The 16,944-nt window shown below is 43.4% G+C and overlaps 1 protein-coding gene across 1 annotated transcript; it reads right to left on the reverse strand.

The window, feature by feature from the left end:
- Positions 1 to 7,858: 7,858 nt before the first annotated feature.
- LOC113340625 lies at positions 7,859 to 9,337 on the reverse strand. The gene has a single exon (XM_026585750.1). It carries the CDS (start codon positions 9,335 to 9,337, stop codon positions 7,859 to 7,861), a length of 1,479 nt encoding a protein of 492 aa, XP_026441535.1.
- Between the last annotated feature and the right edge of the window lie 7,607 nt (positions 9,338 to 16,944).

Consider the following 16,944-nt stretch of genomic DNA (forward strand, 5'->3'; position numbering starts at 1 on the left):
AACAAGGAATGGCGACTAGAAGAAGTAACAGAATTGTTGAACGAAGAAGAATTACAAATCTTGAGCAAGAAGAAGAAAGAGTGGACGAACATCAAAGAACAAAGATTTTAATTGGATCTCAGCGAGGACAAGCACATAATAATGATATAGATTATGATAGAGTGACTGTCCATACCGAAATGATAGATTCAACATATGAAAGACAGAGAATTGATAATGAAGAACCAATTACAGCGAGTGAAGGAAATATGACGATTGCAGAACTTAGACAAAGATTACTAATTGAAAGAAAGAGAGAAGAAGAGGAGCGTGCGAATTTAATCCGTCAAAATGATGATTTACGAGAAGAGAATCTTAGATTGCAAGAACAAAGGTCAAGAAGTGTTACACGCTCAAGGTCAAGATCCAGTAGGAGTTCTTCCCGACAGAGTCATCTAATCGAAGAAATGATAGGCGAAGACAACACATGGAAGTCATTGAAGAAAACTCGCAAGAAGACGAAAATTTGGAAGATCAAGGGGAAAGGAGACGTACAGTTGACTTAGCAACTAATCGATATGAACATCCACGCGAACTTCTTCGTCGGGCAAATACTAATTTTGAAAGGGAAGAAGAGCATCCAAGGCAAGGAAAAATGATATTACATGGTAGAGAAATATTGAGAAACGAATATGAGCGCGGACGAGATATTGCACGTGAGAGAGATAGACAGAGAAAAAGGGAAGAATTAGAAGAAAGAGAACTACAAAGCGAGTTGCGTCATATTAATAATAGAGTAAGGGGACGCGAGCGTCATCGCATAGAGGATACAGATCAAGGTCGAGTGACACCACAAGAAAGAGAAATATCAAAACATCGATATGATCGCATAGGTAATGAAGAAAGACATGATAGAGAATAAATCGAAGCAAATAATGAAAAGCGTAGGCGAAGAAGAGAAGAAACTGAACAACAGGAGATACAAGAGGCAATACACCAAAACAATCATGAGAATAGATTGAGACAAGCAAGACTAAAAAGACCCATGCAAGAAGATTTGGATCAATCATTCAGCAAAGAAATTCTCAAGGAGATGGAAGAATTAATAGAAATGATGACAGCAGAAAGAAATGATGGAAGAAGACAACTAGAGGAAGCAGTGGAGGAAGATGGAAAAACTCCATTTACAAAAGAAATTCAGAGAGCACCGATACCATATAAGTGAAGTTTACCATCATTTACAAGTACATTTGATGGAAGTGCATGTGCGGTACAACATGTGAAAGCTTATTCTAGATTCTTATTGCAGAGGGAAAATTATGATGCAGTAATGTGCAAGTATTTTGCTGCAAGTTTAGCAGGTGAAGCTTTGAAGTGTTTGAAGGACTACCTGTAGAATCCATTGGTTCGTTTCATCATTTACAAAATGTCTTTTTGGGGCAATACATAAGTAATAATCTATCAAGACCAGGGATTGAGACTGCATTCGGACTTCGCAGAAGAACAAATGAAACTTTGCGTCATCTAACGGCTCGTTGGAGAACAATGTGTAGTGAAATGGGAAGACGGGTGGATGAGAGACATATTATTCTTGCATTCATTAATACTGTCTTTGCAACAAACCTATTATATACCCAAATCTTCAGAGTAAAGGATACAATCACAATGTCGGAACTGCGCGCATTTCAAGAAGAATACATAGCACTTGAGGGAAAGCAAAGAGATATGGAATCTTAACCAGTTGCAATAAATGATTCGAAAGGTGCAAATACAAGTTTACTTCCGAGGCTCACAAATGTTGTTGCGAGTACATCGCAGGGTAATCAAGAAAGGAGTAATGTGGAGATGGAACAAAAGTTAGCGGCTATGGGCAGTGCAGATCAAACAGAGTTTGATAAAGAGTACAGAGACAAGCAACTTCAAAAATATGGAGGTACTGATACAATTCAACCAGGAAGCTCTGCAGAACAACAAACACATTATAACAAGAAAGCTGGAAGAATAGTGTGGGAACAAGTAAATCTGCTAAAGTTGAACACTACAGTGGATAAAGTATGGGAAGATGCTCTCCTAATTGATGATATTCCAGAACCACATAATGCAGGCGAAGAGCCACCACCAGGGAGGAGGAGTAAAGAATTTTGTGTCTATCATAGATTCCACGGTCACACAACAAGCAATTGCAGAAATGTGAGGAATATTATATTGAGAATGATCGAGCAAGGGAAGTTGGACCATTTCTTACTAAATCATCCAAGAAATTTACCACCACCACCACCTCAAGGAAATACATATGCAAAGGAGAAGGACAGAAGTACATTTGTTATTGAAGTGGGAGCGAAAGCAAAGAATTTATATTGTAACTCGATCATACATTCGTTCAGAAACATAGAAGATTTCCATGATAATGTCTTAAGTCGAGTATATGCAAGAGATGCTGAAGGAAGGGAAATTATTAATCAGGCAAAAGTATCACCCTTGAAAGAATGACAAAAGCATAAGATATCGTTCAACGCAGATGAAACACCAGGAGGAGGAGAACTACATGAATGTCCATTGGTGGTGTGATTGGGAATTAATCCAAATCCGTTAGAAGAAGATGAGGAAGAAAATGAGAAAAACACCTGGGCGATAAATAGAATTCTTATAGATACTGGAAGTGCTGTGGATATTCTGTTTTATCACACATACAAAACAATGGGTGGAAGAGATGATGAGTTGATCCCTTCAACATACAAAATCTATGGTTTTAATGGTTCTACGAACAAACCAAAAGGGGAGGTGACTATGAGAATTCTTCTACAAAGCTTACCAACAGATATCACATTCTGTGTAGTGGATGTTGAGTCACCATATAGTTCTCTCATTGGAAGACCATGGCTGCATGGTATACTAGTTGTTGCATCAACATTTCATCAGTCCATCAAGTTTCCTTTACCTCAGGGTGTTGGAATTATGAGAGGGGACACAGTTGAAAGTAAAAGTTGCAAAGAAATTGATGTTGATAGGTGTGAAGCAAGAGAATCCAAGCGAAGGAATTGGAAAAAGTATGCAACAGCTAGACAAAGAGCAAAGAGATTAATGGTTGATGTTTGACGTGGTGTACAAAGTTGAGAAACCAGTATGCGAAGTGCTGGAATTTATTAGATGAGAATGTTTAAAATCAATAATCATCATGAGGAAAGGAAATCAATAACGGAAACAGCAGAAATGGATAATAAAATATGAATATGAATAGAAACAAGAGAGAGAAGATAAGTGGAGACAAAATATCAAAAGGTGGAAGGCACAATGACTTCCGCACAATACCAATTGAATGGTTATGAGAATATATATTCTGAGAAACATATGAAAATTTACGAAGATTCAAAAGTGAAGAAGACAAATGTGTAGAATGAATGTGTATGATTTTCTTTGAGCAAGATGATTCAATAAAAGCATTTATGTACTAGAGTCCTACGAGTTAAAAGATTGGAATGAGAAAATTTAGTTTCATATGGTAAATCCATAATAAGAAAACACAAAGAGAAATCTTTATAATAAGACCTTTATAAAAGGCTACAGAAAATGATATTTATTATCAGATTGGCTAGGAATCCAAATGTAACGTGCACCCTAGTTCGCTCATATGAAAGAGGCAATATAGTAAGACCTATCGCACGTCATAATTGGAAAGACCTAGAAGGCATGACTCAAGGGAAGGCTATACCGACCCCAGAACTTGAGTTGTGGATATTTGGGGTGAGAATTAAACGATAATGCCCATCCGGAAGAGATACCTTAAATTTTCAGTCTAACATAATAATCTTAGATTGAGAGACTAAGGTGAGAAAGGCTCTCCCAAGGAGTTCGGAAACTCGATCAGGGCGCCGAGGTACACGGTTGAGTCAAGATTGCCTGGGGCGTACCTTGCCACTCTTGACAAGTCCTGACTATGATGCACTCGGTCTGAAGATACCCCACTTAGGGTGCGGTCTTGCTGCCATAAACCCTATAGGTAGTGTATGCGAGACTGCGAAATCAACTGGTTGTTGAAAAACTAGATGGGAAGGGCCATAATCTTAACCCGATAGAGGTAAGCTTCCTTGAAAGGGCAATCATGGGGAAGATAAGGACGACAACCTCCATTAGGGAGCTGAATTGTGTCAAAAGTAAATGTCACAATACTTATAACTCATACGAGTATTAATATTTGTGATATTTATGCGAAATAACCTGAAGAGGAAATGATAAGATGAGATCAATGGGTCAATACACTATGGTGTAAAGACTGCTTGTGATTTCGTCGCACATAAAAAGAGGCAACATAAGACCTTTATATAGGAAGGAACAAATAAGACCTCATAGATAATACAAGAAACGAGTTATTCATAAAAGTTCCACATATGTTCGCACCAATAGAAGTTTTGGATAAAGGATATCAATTATATTTGGTCTATCAAAGATACGACAAATAACATGAGGCAAGAATGAGAATGCAAAAGAAGTGTTATTTGCCCCATTTTGGTAAACTTATATGCATATGAAGAAGTCATAAATATGAAGCGAAGGAAAGAAAAATCATATTAAAAAGATAAAAACTGAATTTACAAGTTGTTTATGGGTAAAAATCGTTTCTGCCGATTTTGGTAATTTCGGTAGGTGAATGAGAAACAAATCTAAACCCTAAACAAATGTACTGCACGGGAGTACTTTAGATTCGAGAGATCAATCTGTACAACTCAGCCTAAACCATGAAATGGCCGTTTCGGATTTGCTTTGGCCACAAAGAGGAGGAGAAGGGATGGTTTAGGGAGGGAAGCGAAGAGAGTGTTGAGACCAGAACAGTTCTGGAAGAGTAGTACTTGACTTGTATCAGAAGGTGAAAGCTTTTGGGAAATCTAGCAAAGTTGCTTTTCTGAGTATTGTATTTCTCCTAACAAAAAACTTGTTGTCTTGGTGGAAATAGGTAAGACCTATTTATACAAGTCTAAGTGAAACGTACTCAGGCCTCGTAAGAAAAAGAAACGGATGAGTTAAATGGGAAGAAGTGATAACGCCTGGTATTGATGGAATTTGATGGAATTGATGTTCCATAATGTAATAGCGTTTCACCATTACTTCCTGCATTTACTAACCGTTTTATTCTTAATACACTGTCTTGAAACATGCATTTGTGTATGTCGCACGCTGTAAACCGCCAAACCAAAACCCTAACGAGCATCCCCCAGTTTGTGACTTGTATTGATGTCTCGAGTGTTTTCGTGGAAAACGTGTAGCATGTCGTTGGTTTTTGATAAGTTGATCTTGAGAGATGTGTCAGCTCAGTGGCGACCTTCGACGGTCGAGATTTTGCATCTTGAGAGGAATCGTGTCCTTTGATGTAGGCGCGGCATGCCAAAGTGAAAGGGTTGCATGGCATGTGCCAATGGCTTGCGTGGAATTCCTTGGCTGTAGGTTGCGCATCTGGTGCAGGTGGCAATGCCAAAATGCAAGTGTTGGCGCGTGTGGCGGCTTGGCCCTAGGTTTGCACGGCTTGGCATGCTAGATCGCAAGCGTCACTTGGCATGTGCCAATGGCGCGTGTGGCGGCTTGGCCCTAGGTTTGCAAGGTTTGGCATGCTAGGTTGCAAGCGGCGCTTGGCATGTGCCAATGGCGCGAGTGGCGGCTTGGCCCTAGGTTTGCACGGCTTGGCATGCTAGGTTACAAGCGGTGCTTGGCATGTTCCAATGGCGCGTGTAGCTACATGATTGCGCGGCTCAAATTTGGCATGGTTGCTAGGATGCGCAGCGACTGTGCGGCTTTGTTTTGGCATAGTTGGCGAGATGCGCAGCGATGATGCGACATTCTTTTGGCATAGTTGCCGTGATGCGCAGCGAGTGTGCGACTTTATTTTGGTATAGTTGCCATGATGCGCAGCGAGTGTGCGGCTTTGTTTTGGCATAGTTGTTGTGATGCGAAGCGAGTGTGCGGATTTGTTTTGGCATAGTTGCCATGATGCGCAACGATTGTGCGGCTTAGGGTTTTGGGTGTCGAAACCCTAGTTTAGCATTTGAAAAGATACCCTGGTAATTTTTTACATAAGTGCATTAAATGTTCTTATAAATGCGCTTAGCTTCACCGGTGACGTCATGCTCTGCGTAAGGTTTTACGATTTTACCCCTTTTCTAAAAACCACCATCAACATTAAGTCCCCTGCTTAGCTTGGAACAGGAGCCTTGTGGCAAGGTAAGCATAAGTTGGTGACAGACGAGGACAGAACTGAGACAGTAAGTCGTGAAAAGGGGTTAAGGAGACTTTTCTGACCTTTTTTGAGATGTAAGTAGAATTCGCAATTCTTGCCTCTGGTAGCTTTGTATAGACCCCAGTCGTTTACATGCCTTTGTGGTCAGGCTTTGGAGCGTGAGGCGGAGCTGCTAGCATAGACTGGGTGTTAAAGGGACTTGTCAGTATTAATGAGCCTGGAATGGGCGTGGGCCGTTTGGAAGAGCATGGCGTTGGAAAGCATGGTGTGGTGCGGATTGGCAGTTGGCGCGGATTGGCAGCTGGCGCGAATTGGGAAGCTGACGCGGATTGGGAAGCTGGCGCGGATTGAGTGCTTGGTGGGACCGGTGCTAGCAAGGAGGGTGCGTGCGTTTTTTGGAAGTGGCCAAGCTTGCTATTACGGGCCCAACTGCCTTTCTCCACGCACGTCTTTGAAAAGGGAGTCCTTCCTTTATTGATCTGTTGAGGTTGCATCGAAACTTGATAATTGGAAATGAAAAGAAAGCGAAAAGGGTGCTTGGATTTTCGCGCCCTGATGTAGCACTGTGTGAGATAGTGGTTAGGCATAGTATTCCTTGAGTCATTTCTCGTTGATGACTGCCTCTAGCTTTCCTCCATCTTCCTTGATAATATTGTAGTACCCACTGTCATACGCCTTCGTAATTATATATGGCCCTTCCAATTTTGGGGAAAAATTTGGTGCAGATACGTCTTGCTGGATGTGTTTAGCAGTCTTCAACACCAAATCTCCTGCTTCGAAAACCCTGGGTTTCACAGTTCTGTTGTATGCTCTGGAAACTCTGTTTCTGTATGCCTGTGCGTGTTCTTCTGCGCTGAATCTTCTGGAATCTATGGTGTCTAGTTCCGATATTCTGGCATTCATTGTTTCGGCTTCATCCCATTGAACTCCACTTGTTGCGGCAATTCTGGCAGACGTGATTTTAATTTCAGCTGGGAGGATTGTGTCCGCACCGTAGACGAGAGAGTAGGGAGAAGCACCGGTGGAGCTTCTTGGAGATGTTCGGTATTCCCAGAGAGCCATTGGAAGCTGCTCATGCCATGTTCTGGGATTTTCGTGTACCGTTCGGCTGAGAATTCGAATCAGGGTCTTGTTGGTGCTCTCGGCTTCCCCGTTTCCTTGGGGTTAGTATACGATAGAGAAGACTTGTTTGATACCGTACCTCTCGAGTAATCCCTGTACTTGTTTGTTAGCAAAAGGTGTGCCGTTATCGGCGATGATGTGTTTAGGTACGCCAAAACGGTAGATGATGTGTTCCTTGATGAACGCCACGATTATGACTTTGGTGGTTCCTTTCAAGGGGATAGCTTCGAACCATTTGGTGAAGTACTTGGTCGCGGTTATTATGTATTCATGCTGCTTTGAAGATGGAAGATTGATCTTCCCGATGATGTCAAGTCCCCAGCTGTAAAAGAGCCATGGACTACTTATCGAGTGCAGGGGTGTTGGAGGCGCGTGGATAAGGTTCTCGTGGACCTGGCATTCCAGGAATTTCTGAACGAAAGCAGCTGCGTCATCTTCCATGGTCGGCCAGTAGTATTTCTCATGTATTTGAAGAAACAACTTTTGTTTCCCTTGGTGTTCGCCTTCGTGCATTTCTCTGAGCATGAACGGGATTTACGCCTCATTCAAACATCGCAGTAAACTTCCTCCAAAACTTTTGCGATATAAAATCCTGTCATGGAACACAAACTTTTTGGATTCGTCTTTTATCTTGGACGCGTTTTCTTTGTTGGTAGGGAGTATGCCATCGCAGAGGTAGCTGATGTACGACCTCTGCCAGTCCCCAGCGAGATTAATATTGAAGAATTCTGACTGATGCGGTGGTGCTTGGCAATTGGAACATGTTTTCTGAAGCGATCGGGATTGAGCCTCCATCTCTGGCCAGTAGTAACCTGGCCAGTAGTAACCAAGTCGTTGTAAACGACGATAGAGGGTTACTACCGATGTTATCCCACATACCTCGTCATGGACGCGGTCAAGTTGATGTTGCACCTCTTCCTTTCCGAGGCATACCGACAGGGAGCCGTCTGGGTTTCGATGGTATAGAACGCCTTGAAGCATAAAGAAACTTCGCAAAGTCTTGAGACTGACCTTACCCTGGGAAAGTGAGCTGTTGAGTTCCTGGATAATAGGAGTTCTCCAGTCATCTTCTCCGTCCTTCTTAGGTAGCGGAAGCCACGTGGAAGCTATGGTTCGCCTTTTCACTGTCAGGGTTTCTTCGAATCCTTCGAACTGCAGCTTTGATGATAGTGTATCTAGACAATCAGCGTGCTTGTTGCTATTACGTCCGATGTGTGTGATGGTTACATCAACGAAGTAGTTTAGCAGTTTTTGTGCTTCAGCCCTATATGACGCCGGTGTTAATTCCTTTAGCGCGTAGATTCCGTTCATCTGGTTGACGAGTAGTTTGGAATCACTTCTTATTTCCAGACGTGTGGCCCCAGCTTGTTTAGCCAGTGATAGTCCTATGAGGAAGGCTTCGTATTCCGCTGAGTTGTTAGTGCAAGGGAAGTATAGCTTGAAAGAATACGAGAAGACTTCACCAGCAGGGGATACCAGAACCACGCCTGCTCCTCCGGTGTTAGTACTAGGGGTGGAAGAGCCGTCGAAGAATAGTAGCCATGCCTCTTCTTTGACTAGAAAAACTTCTGGAGGATCTCCAGGAAGACCCTCAAGTAACTTTAAAGTATTTTCTCCTAGGAGTGCTGCTAACAGATCTGCAACAGCTTGTCCTTTAATAGCCTTCGGGGAAGCACACGTTATGTCGAATTCTGACATCTGAAGGAGCCATTTATCCGGTCTCCCTATCAGGGCCGGTTTTGAGAGGAGAAACTTTATAGGATCAGATTTGGATATCAGTACCACCTTGTTGGAGAGAAGGTAGTGTCGGAACTTTTGGATGGAATAATTTAGAGCCAGACACGCATTTTCCGCTTTGGGGTATCCGAGTTCAGCATCTCTTAATGTTCGACTGAAGTAGTATATGGTATGTTCGATCCCTTCGTCGTCTTCTTGAGCGAGGAGGGTTCCAACAACAGTATCACTGAAGGCGGTGTAAAGACACAACGGTCTTCCTTGTACAGGGGATTTCATGACGGCCGGGGAGGACAACGTTTGTTGGATTTTCTGATATGCTTCCTGTTGAAGCGTGGTCCACACAAAGCTCGCCACTTTATTTAGTAAAGGAGTAAATGCAGTGACAATCTGCGCCAGTCCCGGTATGAAGCGGCGAATGTAGTTTATTTTACTCATGAAACTCTGGAGTTCTTTCAAAGTTCGTGGCGGTGGCATCGTAAGTATAGCTTGCGTCTTGACCGGGTCAAATCAAATCCCTTCGGCTGTTACCTGGAACCCTAATAATTTCCCTGAAGAGACACCGAAGGCGCATTTTAAAGGGTTCATCTTTAGCTTGTATTCGCGACACCTTTCAAACACTTGTCGTAGTGTTTCTGGATGGGCTGCTCGAGTTTTTGATTTAACCACCACATCATATAAATAATCCTCGACTTGTTTGTGCATCATGTCGTGGAAGATGGTAGTCATGGCGTGTTGGCAGATGGCGCCAGCATTCTTTAGACCGAAAGGCATTACGGTATAGTAGAAATTTCCGAGAGGAGTTCGGAAAGCGGTCTTACTTGCATCGTGTTCGTACATCTTTATCTGGTTGTCCACTGTACCCGTCCATGAAAAATAACATGTCGTGCCCACTGGTAGCGTCTACCAGCATGTCGATGTTGGAAGTGGGAAATCGTCTTTAGGGCAGCATTTATTTAAATCTCTGAAGTCGACACAACATCTGATCTGGCCATTCTTCTTCTTTACTGGAACGACATTAGCCAACCAGGTGGGATGGAGAATAGGTTTGATAAAACCAGCGGCTAGCAATTTCTGAATCTCCGCTTTAATTTGTTCTTCTACGTCATTTCTGAACTGTCTCGGGGATTGTTTGACCGGTTTAGATCCGGGTATTATGTGAAGATGGTGGGTGACTATCTTTTCGTCTAAGCCAGGCATCTCTTCATTTGTCCATGAAAATAAATTTTGATACTCTTTGAGTAGGTCGATCAGCTTCGAGCGTTCCGCTGAGCATAGAGTTGAGATAATCAGGATGGGTCGTGGAGATTCCTCGCTCCCAATATTGGCAGTCTCGAGTTCGTCCGTGGTCGAACTGGTCCCGTCCGGAACTTCCTCATGGTTGTTGTGAAAACATTCTACTGGACGGAGAGACTGGATCGTGGTCTCCCCTGTTAATTGTTCACAGTGGCGGCGATACGTGATCTTTCCTTTTTTGTCATGACCTGCGGTGGGAGTGCTTCCTCGTTTGTTGAGGGCGCGGTTTATGCCTTGGATTGGCAGAGGAAGGCTGGCGACTTTCCTTTCGGAGATGGTGGGGGGCGTACATCTCCGTGGAGCGATGTCGACTTATCGTTTTCCTTGAGCGACGTCCATTTCGGCAGCAGGAAGCTGTGAACTCTTTCCGTCGTGTCTCGTAAACCCTTATTTGGTTCAAACGTCTCTATGCAATATATCGGTGCGTAGGGAAATAATGATGCGGAGATACGAACAACTTCCCCGTTCAGCACAATTTTCAGGCACTGGTGGTATGTTGAAGGAATGATTTTTTGGTCGTGTAGCCACGATCTTCCTAGTATCATGTTGTAATCTGGTTCTTTCTCGATCACTTCGAATTTCACATTGGATCGGATTGGTCCTACTGTCAACTCCAAGTTAATATACTCGTACGTGTTGGTTTGGTTACCTTCGAAATCTGTCATCGTAGTAGATTGTCGTATGACTTCGCCAGGCCGCACCCTGGAATCCTTGAGCATTCCAAGAATGATGACATTGGAGGATGCTCCTGTGTCGATGAGTGCCCTTCGGAACCCCGTGTTCCTGACGAGAGCCGTGGCGTGTATGGCTTGGTTATGACCTTCTTCTACCATCATTTCGTCATCATTGAACACAATATTGTTGATGGATATCTCTGGTGTTCTCGAAGTCCCCACGTGTGAAGGAACCAGAGACGCATTCAATGCTATCTGATTGATAGCGGAGAATGTCTCTACCCGCTGATCCTTGGAGAGGTGCAACAGTTCGCATAAGTTCTCCACAAGTGAGGTTGCTTCCTGGTCGACTGGCTTCCAGTTAGTAATAAAACCATTGATTTGAGAATGTTCGTTTGGGATACTAGTCCCAGGTCCTTGATCTTCTGGGAAGCGTGAGTCACTTAATTCCGACGTCAAACTGATGAGGAAGTAAAGTATGTTGTTGATTGCTTCCTTCATCAGGTCCATGTTTTTGGTATGGATCTCCTGAGCTCGTGCCAGATCGACCAGTCTTAGGATTTCACAGTTGGTTGTGCCATTAGCTGGAGCGGAAAGATCGTCATTCCCCTGAGCGAGATTTGAGTTTGTAGAGACAGTCCGAAAATCGACCATCTTCTGAAATATAGAATAGATAAAGAAATCTAGGATCTGATATTGCAACCGAAAGATTAATCTCCCACAGGGGTCGCCAATTTTTTATGGGTGAATATCGTTTCTGCCAATTTTGGTAATTTCAGTAGGTGAGTGAGAAACAAATCTAAATCCTAAACAAATGTACTGCACGGGAGTACTTTAGATTCGAGAGATCAATCTGTATAACTCCGTCCTAAACCAAGAAATGGAGGTTCCGGATTTGCTTCGGTCACAAAGAGGAGGAGAAGGGCTGGTTTAGGGTGGGAAGCGAAGAGAGTGTTGAGACCAGAACAGTTCTGGAAGAGTAGTACTTGACTTGTATCACAAGGTGAAAGATTTTGGGAAAGTTAGCAAAGTTTCCTTTCTGAGTATTGTATTTCTCCTGACCAAAAACTTGTTGTCTTGGTGGAAATAGGTAAGACCTATTTATACAAGTCTAAGTGAAACGTACTCTAGCCTCGTAAGAAAAAGAAACCGATGAGTTAAATGGGAAGAGGTGGAAACGCCTGGTATTGATGGAATTGATGTTCCATAATGAAATAGCGTTTCACCATTACTTCCTGCATTTACTAACCGTTTTATTCTTAATACACTGTCTTGAAACGGGCATTTGTGTATGCCGCACGCTGTAAACCGCTAAACCAAAACCCTAAAGAGCATCCCCCAGTTTGTGACATGTATTGATGTCTCGAGTGTTTTCGTGGAAAACGTGTAGCATGTCGCTGGTATTTGATAAGTTGAGATAGAGAAATGTGACGGCTCAGTGGCGACCTTCGACGGTCGAGATTTTGCATCTTGAGAGGAATCGTGGCCTTTGATGTAGGCGCGGCATGCCAAAGTGCAAGGGTTGCATAACATGTGCCAATGACTTGTGTGGAATGCCTTGGATGTAGGCGTTGCGCATCGGGTGGAGGTGGAAATGCCAAAATGCAAGTGTTGCATGACATGTGCCAATGGCGCGCGTAGCGGCTTTGGCCCTAGGTTTGCACTGCTTGGCATGCTAGGTTGCAAGCGTCGTTTGGCATGTGCCAGTGGCGTGTGTGGTGGATTGGCCCTAGGTTTGCACGGCTAGGCATGCTAGGTCGCAAGCGTCGCTTGGCATGTGACAATGGCGCGTGTGGCGGCTTGGCCTTAGGTTTGCACGGCTTGGCATGCTAGGTTGCAAGCGTCGCTTGGCATGTGCCAATGGCGCGTGTGGCGTCTTGCCCCTAGGTTTGCACGGCTAGGCATGCTAGGTCGCAAGCGTCGCTTGGCATGTGACAATGGCGCGTGTGGCGGCTTGGCCCTAGGTTTGCACGGCTTGGCATGCTAGGTCGCAAGCGTCGCTTGGCATGTGCCAATGGGCGTGCGGCGGCTTGCCCCTAGGTTTGCACGGCTTGGCATGCTAGGTTGCAAGCGTCACTTGGCATGTGCCAATGGCGCGTGTGGCGGCTTGGACCTAGGTTTGTACGGCTAGGCATGCTAGGTCGCAAGCGTCGGTTGGCATGTGCCAATGGCGCGTGTGGCGGCTTGGCCCTAGGTTTTCCTGGCTTGGCATGCTAGGTCGCAAGCGTCGCTTGGCATGTGTCAATGGCGCGTGTGGCGTCTTGGCCCTAGGTTTACACGGCTAGGCATGCTAGGTCGCAAGCGTCGCTTGGCATGTGCGAATGGCGCGTGTGGTGGCTTGACCCTAGGTTTGCACGGCTTGGCATGTTAGGTCGCAAGCGGCGCTTGGCATGTGCCAATGGCGCGTGTGGCGGCTTGGCCCTAGGTTTGCACGGTTTGGCATGCTAGGTTGCAAGCGGCACTTGGCATGTGTCAATGGCGCGTGTGGCGACTTGCCCCTAGGTTTGCACGGCTTGGTATGCTAGGTTGCAAGCGGCGCTTGGCACGTGCCAATGGCGCGTGTGGCGGCTTGGCCTTAGGTTTGCACGGCTTGGCATGCTAGGTTGCAAGCGGCGCTTGGCATGTGCCAATGGCGCGTGTGGCGACATGTCACTCGGCTTGCACGGGTTGGTATGCTAGGTTACAAGCGACGCTTTGCATGTGCCAATGGCGCGTGTGGTGGCTTGGCCCTAGGTTTGCACGGTTTGGCATGCTAGGTTGCAAGCGGCGCTTGGCATGTGCTAATGGCGCGTGTGGCGCAATGATTGCGCGGCTCGAATTTTGCACGGTTGCTATGATGCGCAGCGATTATGCGGCTTTGTTTTGGCATAGTTGTCGTGATGCGCAGCGATGATGCGGCTTTGTTTTGGCATAGTTGCCATGATGCGCAGCGTGTGTGCGGCTTTGTTTTGGCATAGTTGTCGTGATGCGCAGCGATGGTGCGGCTTTGTTTTGGCATAGTTGCCGTGATGCGCAGCGAGCGTGCGGCTTTGTTTTGGCATAGTTGTCGTGGTGCGCAGCGAGTGTGCGGCTTTGTTTTAGCATAGTTGTCGTGATGCGCAGCGAGTGTGCGGCTTTATTTTGGCATAGTTGTCGTGATGCGCAGCGAGTATGCGGATTTGTTTTGGAATAGTTGTCGTGATGCGCAACGAGTATTCGTCTTTGTTTTGGCATAGTTGTCGTGATGCGCAGCGAGTATTCGTCTTTGTTTTGGCATATTTGCCATGATGCGCAGCGATTGTGCGACTTAGGGTTTTGTGTGTCGAAACCCTAGTTTAGCATTTGAAAAAGATACCCTGGTAATCTTTTACATAAGTGCATTAAATGTTCTAATAAATACGCTTAGCGTCACCGGTGACGTCATGCTATGCGTAAGGTTTTACGATTTTACCCCTTGTCTAAAACCACCATCACTACAAGTATATTACAACAAGAAGAAGCAATCAATTTTCATCTCTCTCATTTCACTCAGTCTCAGAATCACCAGTTTCTTTTTCAGAATCTTCTTCAGAATCTTCTTCTCGATCAGTAACTTGGATATCAGGAATGGGTACATTTTCAGGAATCGCTGGAAAGCTGTATTTCGACAAAGGAATACCATTCTCGAAACAAACTCTTTTAACAGCAGCCTCGCGAGAGCGATTAGCATCGTTACTGTTGTTTTTGACTAAATTAAACCAATTTTCCTTCAATTGCTGGTATTTTGAGTTACGAGCGTATGATTCTTCTTCCTTAGCAGCCAAGCGAGTTTCTAGCTCTGAAACTTTCTTTTGATATTCCTTTTCTTTCTCTGCGAAGCATCAACAGAAGAGTTAAGATAACAGACAATTATTCTTACAAAATATGAATGAAGATCAAAGAACAACAAATGACCTTCATAATTGGAAATAATGTCTGCGACCAGTGTATAATGCTCAGTGTGAAGGCTAATATTTACACCTAAATTATTTCTAGCATCGTTCAGAACTCTAGCATCCCACTTAAACTCAGCTTCACTTTCTATAAGGAGTTGAGATCGAATTAAATTTCTTTCCTCAATAAGAATGTCTCTCTCACGACAAGCTGAATCACGTTCTATCTTAACCTCAATAATGGATTCTTGAAATTGTTCTAGTGCTTTCGAAACCCTAAAAACGATTTCATCTTTCTCAATGATAAGTTTTTTCTTCTTCGCCTCCAATATTTGAATTGCTTCTCTCTCCTCATAAAAACGTCATTTGAAATTATTAGCAGCGGATAATGCATTTTTATGGCGTTCTCTAAGGGTAGTATATTTTAATCTTAGTTCTTCCGAGCTAAGGTTTTCACATCCTCCAGTAGGATAATTACTTAAAGAGGAATTGAGGTGCTCTAAAATAATCAGCATCGGGAAGATTATCCGCTTCATCAGAAAGGTCATGCAGGTCTGCAAAAGTAACTAAGTAAGAAGTGCGAACGATCGCATAAAAAAAAAGGAGTGAGGAAGTATAAGTTACATACCAATGAGTTCCTTATTTCTTTCTCGAGCTTGGAGAATTAATTGAGAATTAGTTAAATTCTCATTTCTAAGTTTTGTATTCTCTCTTGTAAGATTCGTATTCGCATCTGAAAGAATAGCCTTCTCATGTTTCGGTGTAGTATTCTCATCTTGCAAGTTGCGAAGTTTTCTCTCATTGTCTAAAGAAATTGCATAAGATATGCGGGCAATCTATGGAAATAAAAACATCATAAGAAAAAGAAGAAATAATAAGGAAAAGATAAAAGTAAAATGTTGCAGAATATTACCAAGCCATTCATTGCAAATTGAAAATCTGGATTTATTGCAGAGGCAGATCCGCGAAGAGATCGATCCCCCAAATCAGAAGCAGTACAGATCTTTGAGACCATCTTGAAAGCACGTTGCGTTTCAACATCTTCAAGAGTATCAAGAGCATCTCCAGAAAAAATATCGGATAACTTCTTACGATACGAATCAATCAATACCTCTTCTTCAGAAGCCAAAGAGGAATTGGCAGAAATTGAAGTTGACCTAACGAAACGATGATTCTTCGGTTATTCCACTGCTCAGATTTGATTAGATCAAGATTGAGTTTGGATGCGAAATTATATGAAGGAGGAAGGGAGATCTCATAACCCCTCTGATTGAAGTCAGTTTTCACTCTGTCAAATTCGATCTCCATCTTTTTACCAGCAGGAGTGATTAAAGAATGGGAATGAAAAGTATAAATTTCAGAGAAGATGAAGAAGAATGAAAGAAATAAAAGGAATAAGGTAGAAGAGAATATATAGGAAAGAGGGGCCCGTTTTTCAAGATTTATTCTCATTAATACGAAGAAACGAATGGATAAAAACATACGGTTAAAAAGGACGTGTCGAAAGATGAGTGGTTGAAAGGACACGCGTACATAAGGAGAGCTTGAAATATGGAAAGTTGTCGGCAAAGTAAAATGAAAAAAGACAAACATGTGTGATTTGCAAATGGAGAATTTCTCATATCGCTCACTCTGAAGAATAAGCAATATGAGAAGAGGCAAATGTAGGAGTTAAATATCGCATACGTTATTAACTACGCGAAGTAAATAATACAACCTAAGCGAATGTGTCGCACACAACAAAGTTGAGATGACGCGCCAGATGATGTCAACAAAGTCACGAGTAAAGTGTGAAGAAGTATGCGAAGAAGTATGCTATGCGAAGATGAGCGATCGTATATGAGCGAATGTGTCGCCAAGTGATCCCGAAAATAATGGGATTCTTAGATGTCATCCACTTTGTAAAATCCTATATAAAGGAGAGAGTCATTGTTTTTAGGAGAATTCTAAGGTAAGTCTTAGTAAAGAAATAGGGAAAGAGAGAGAGTAAATCAAGGTCTCAAGTATAATTATTGTAATACTTGAA

The sequence above is a fragment of the Papaver somniferum genome, unplaced genomic scaffold (assembly GCF_003573695.1).
Source record: "Papaver somniferum cultivar HN1 unplaced genomic scaffold, ASM357369v1 unplaced-scaffold_22, whole genome shotgun sequence".
NCBI lineage: Eukaryota > Viridiplantae > Streptophyta > Magnoliopsida > Ranunculales > Papaveraceae > Papaver > Papaver somniferum.

What these genes read in the sequence shown, in the direction of transcription:
- LOC113340625 (XM_026585750.1), bottom strand. Translation starts at nt 9,337, where the DNA reads ATGAAATCCCCTGTACAAGGAAGACCGTTGTGTCTTTACACCGCCTTC.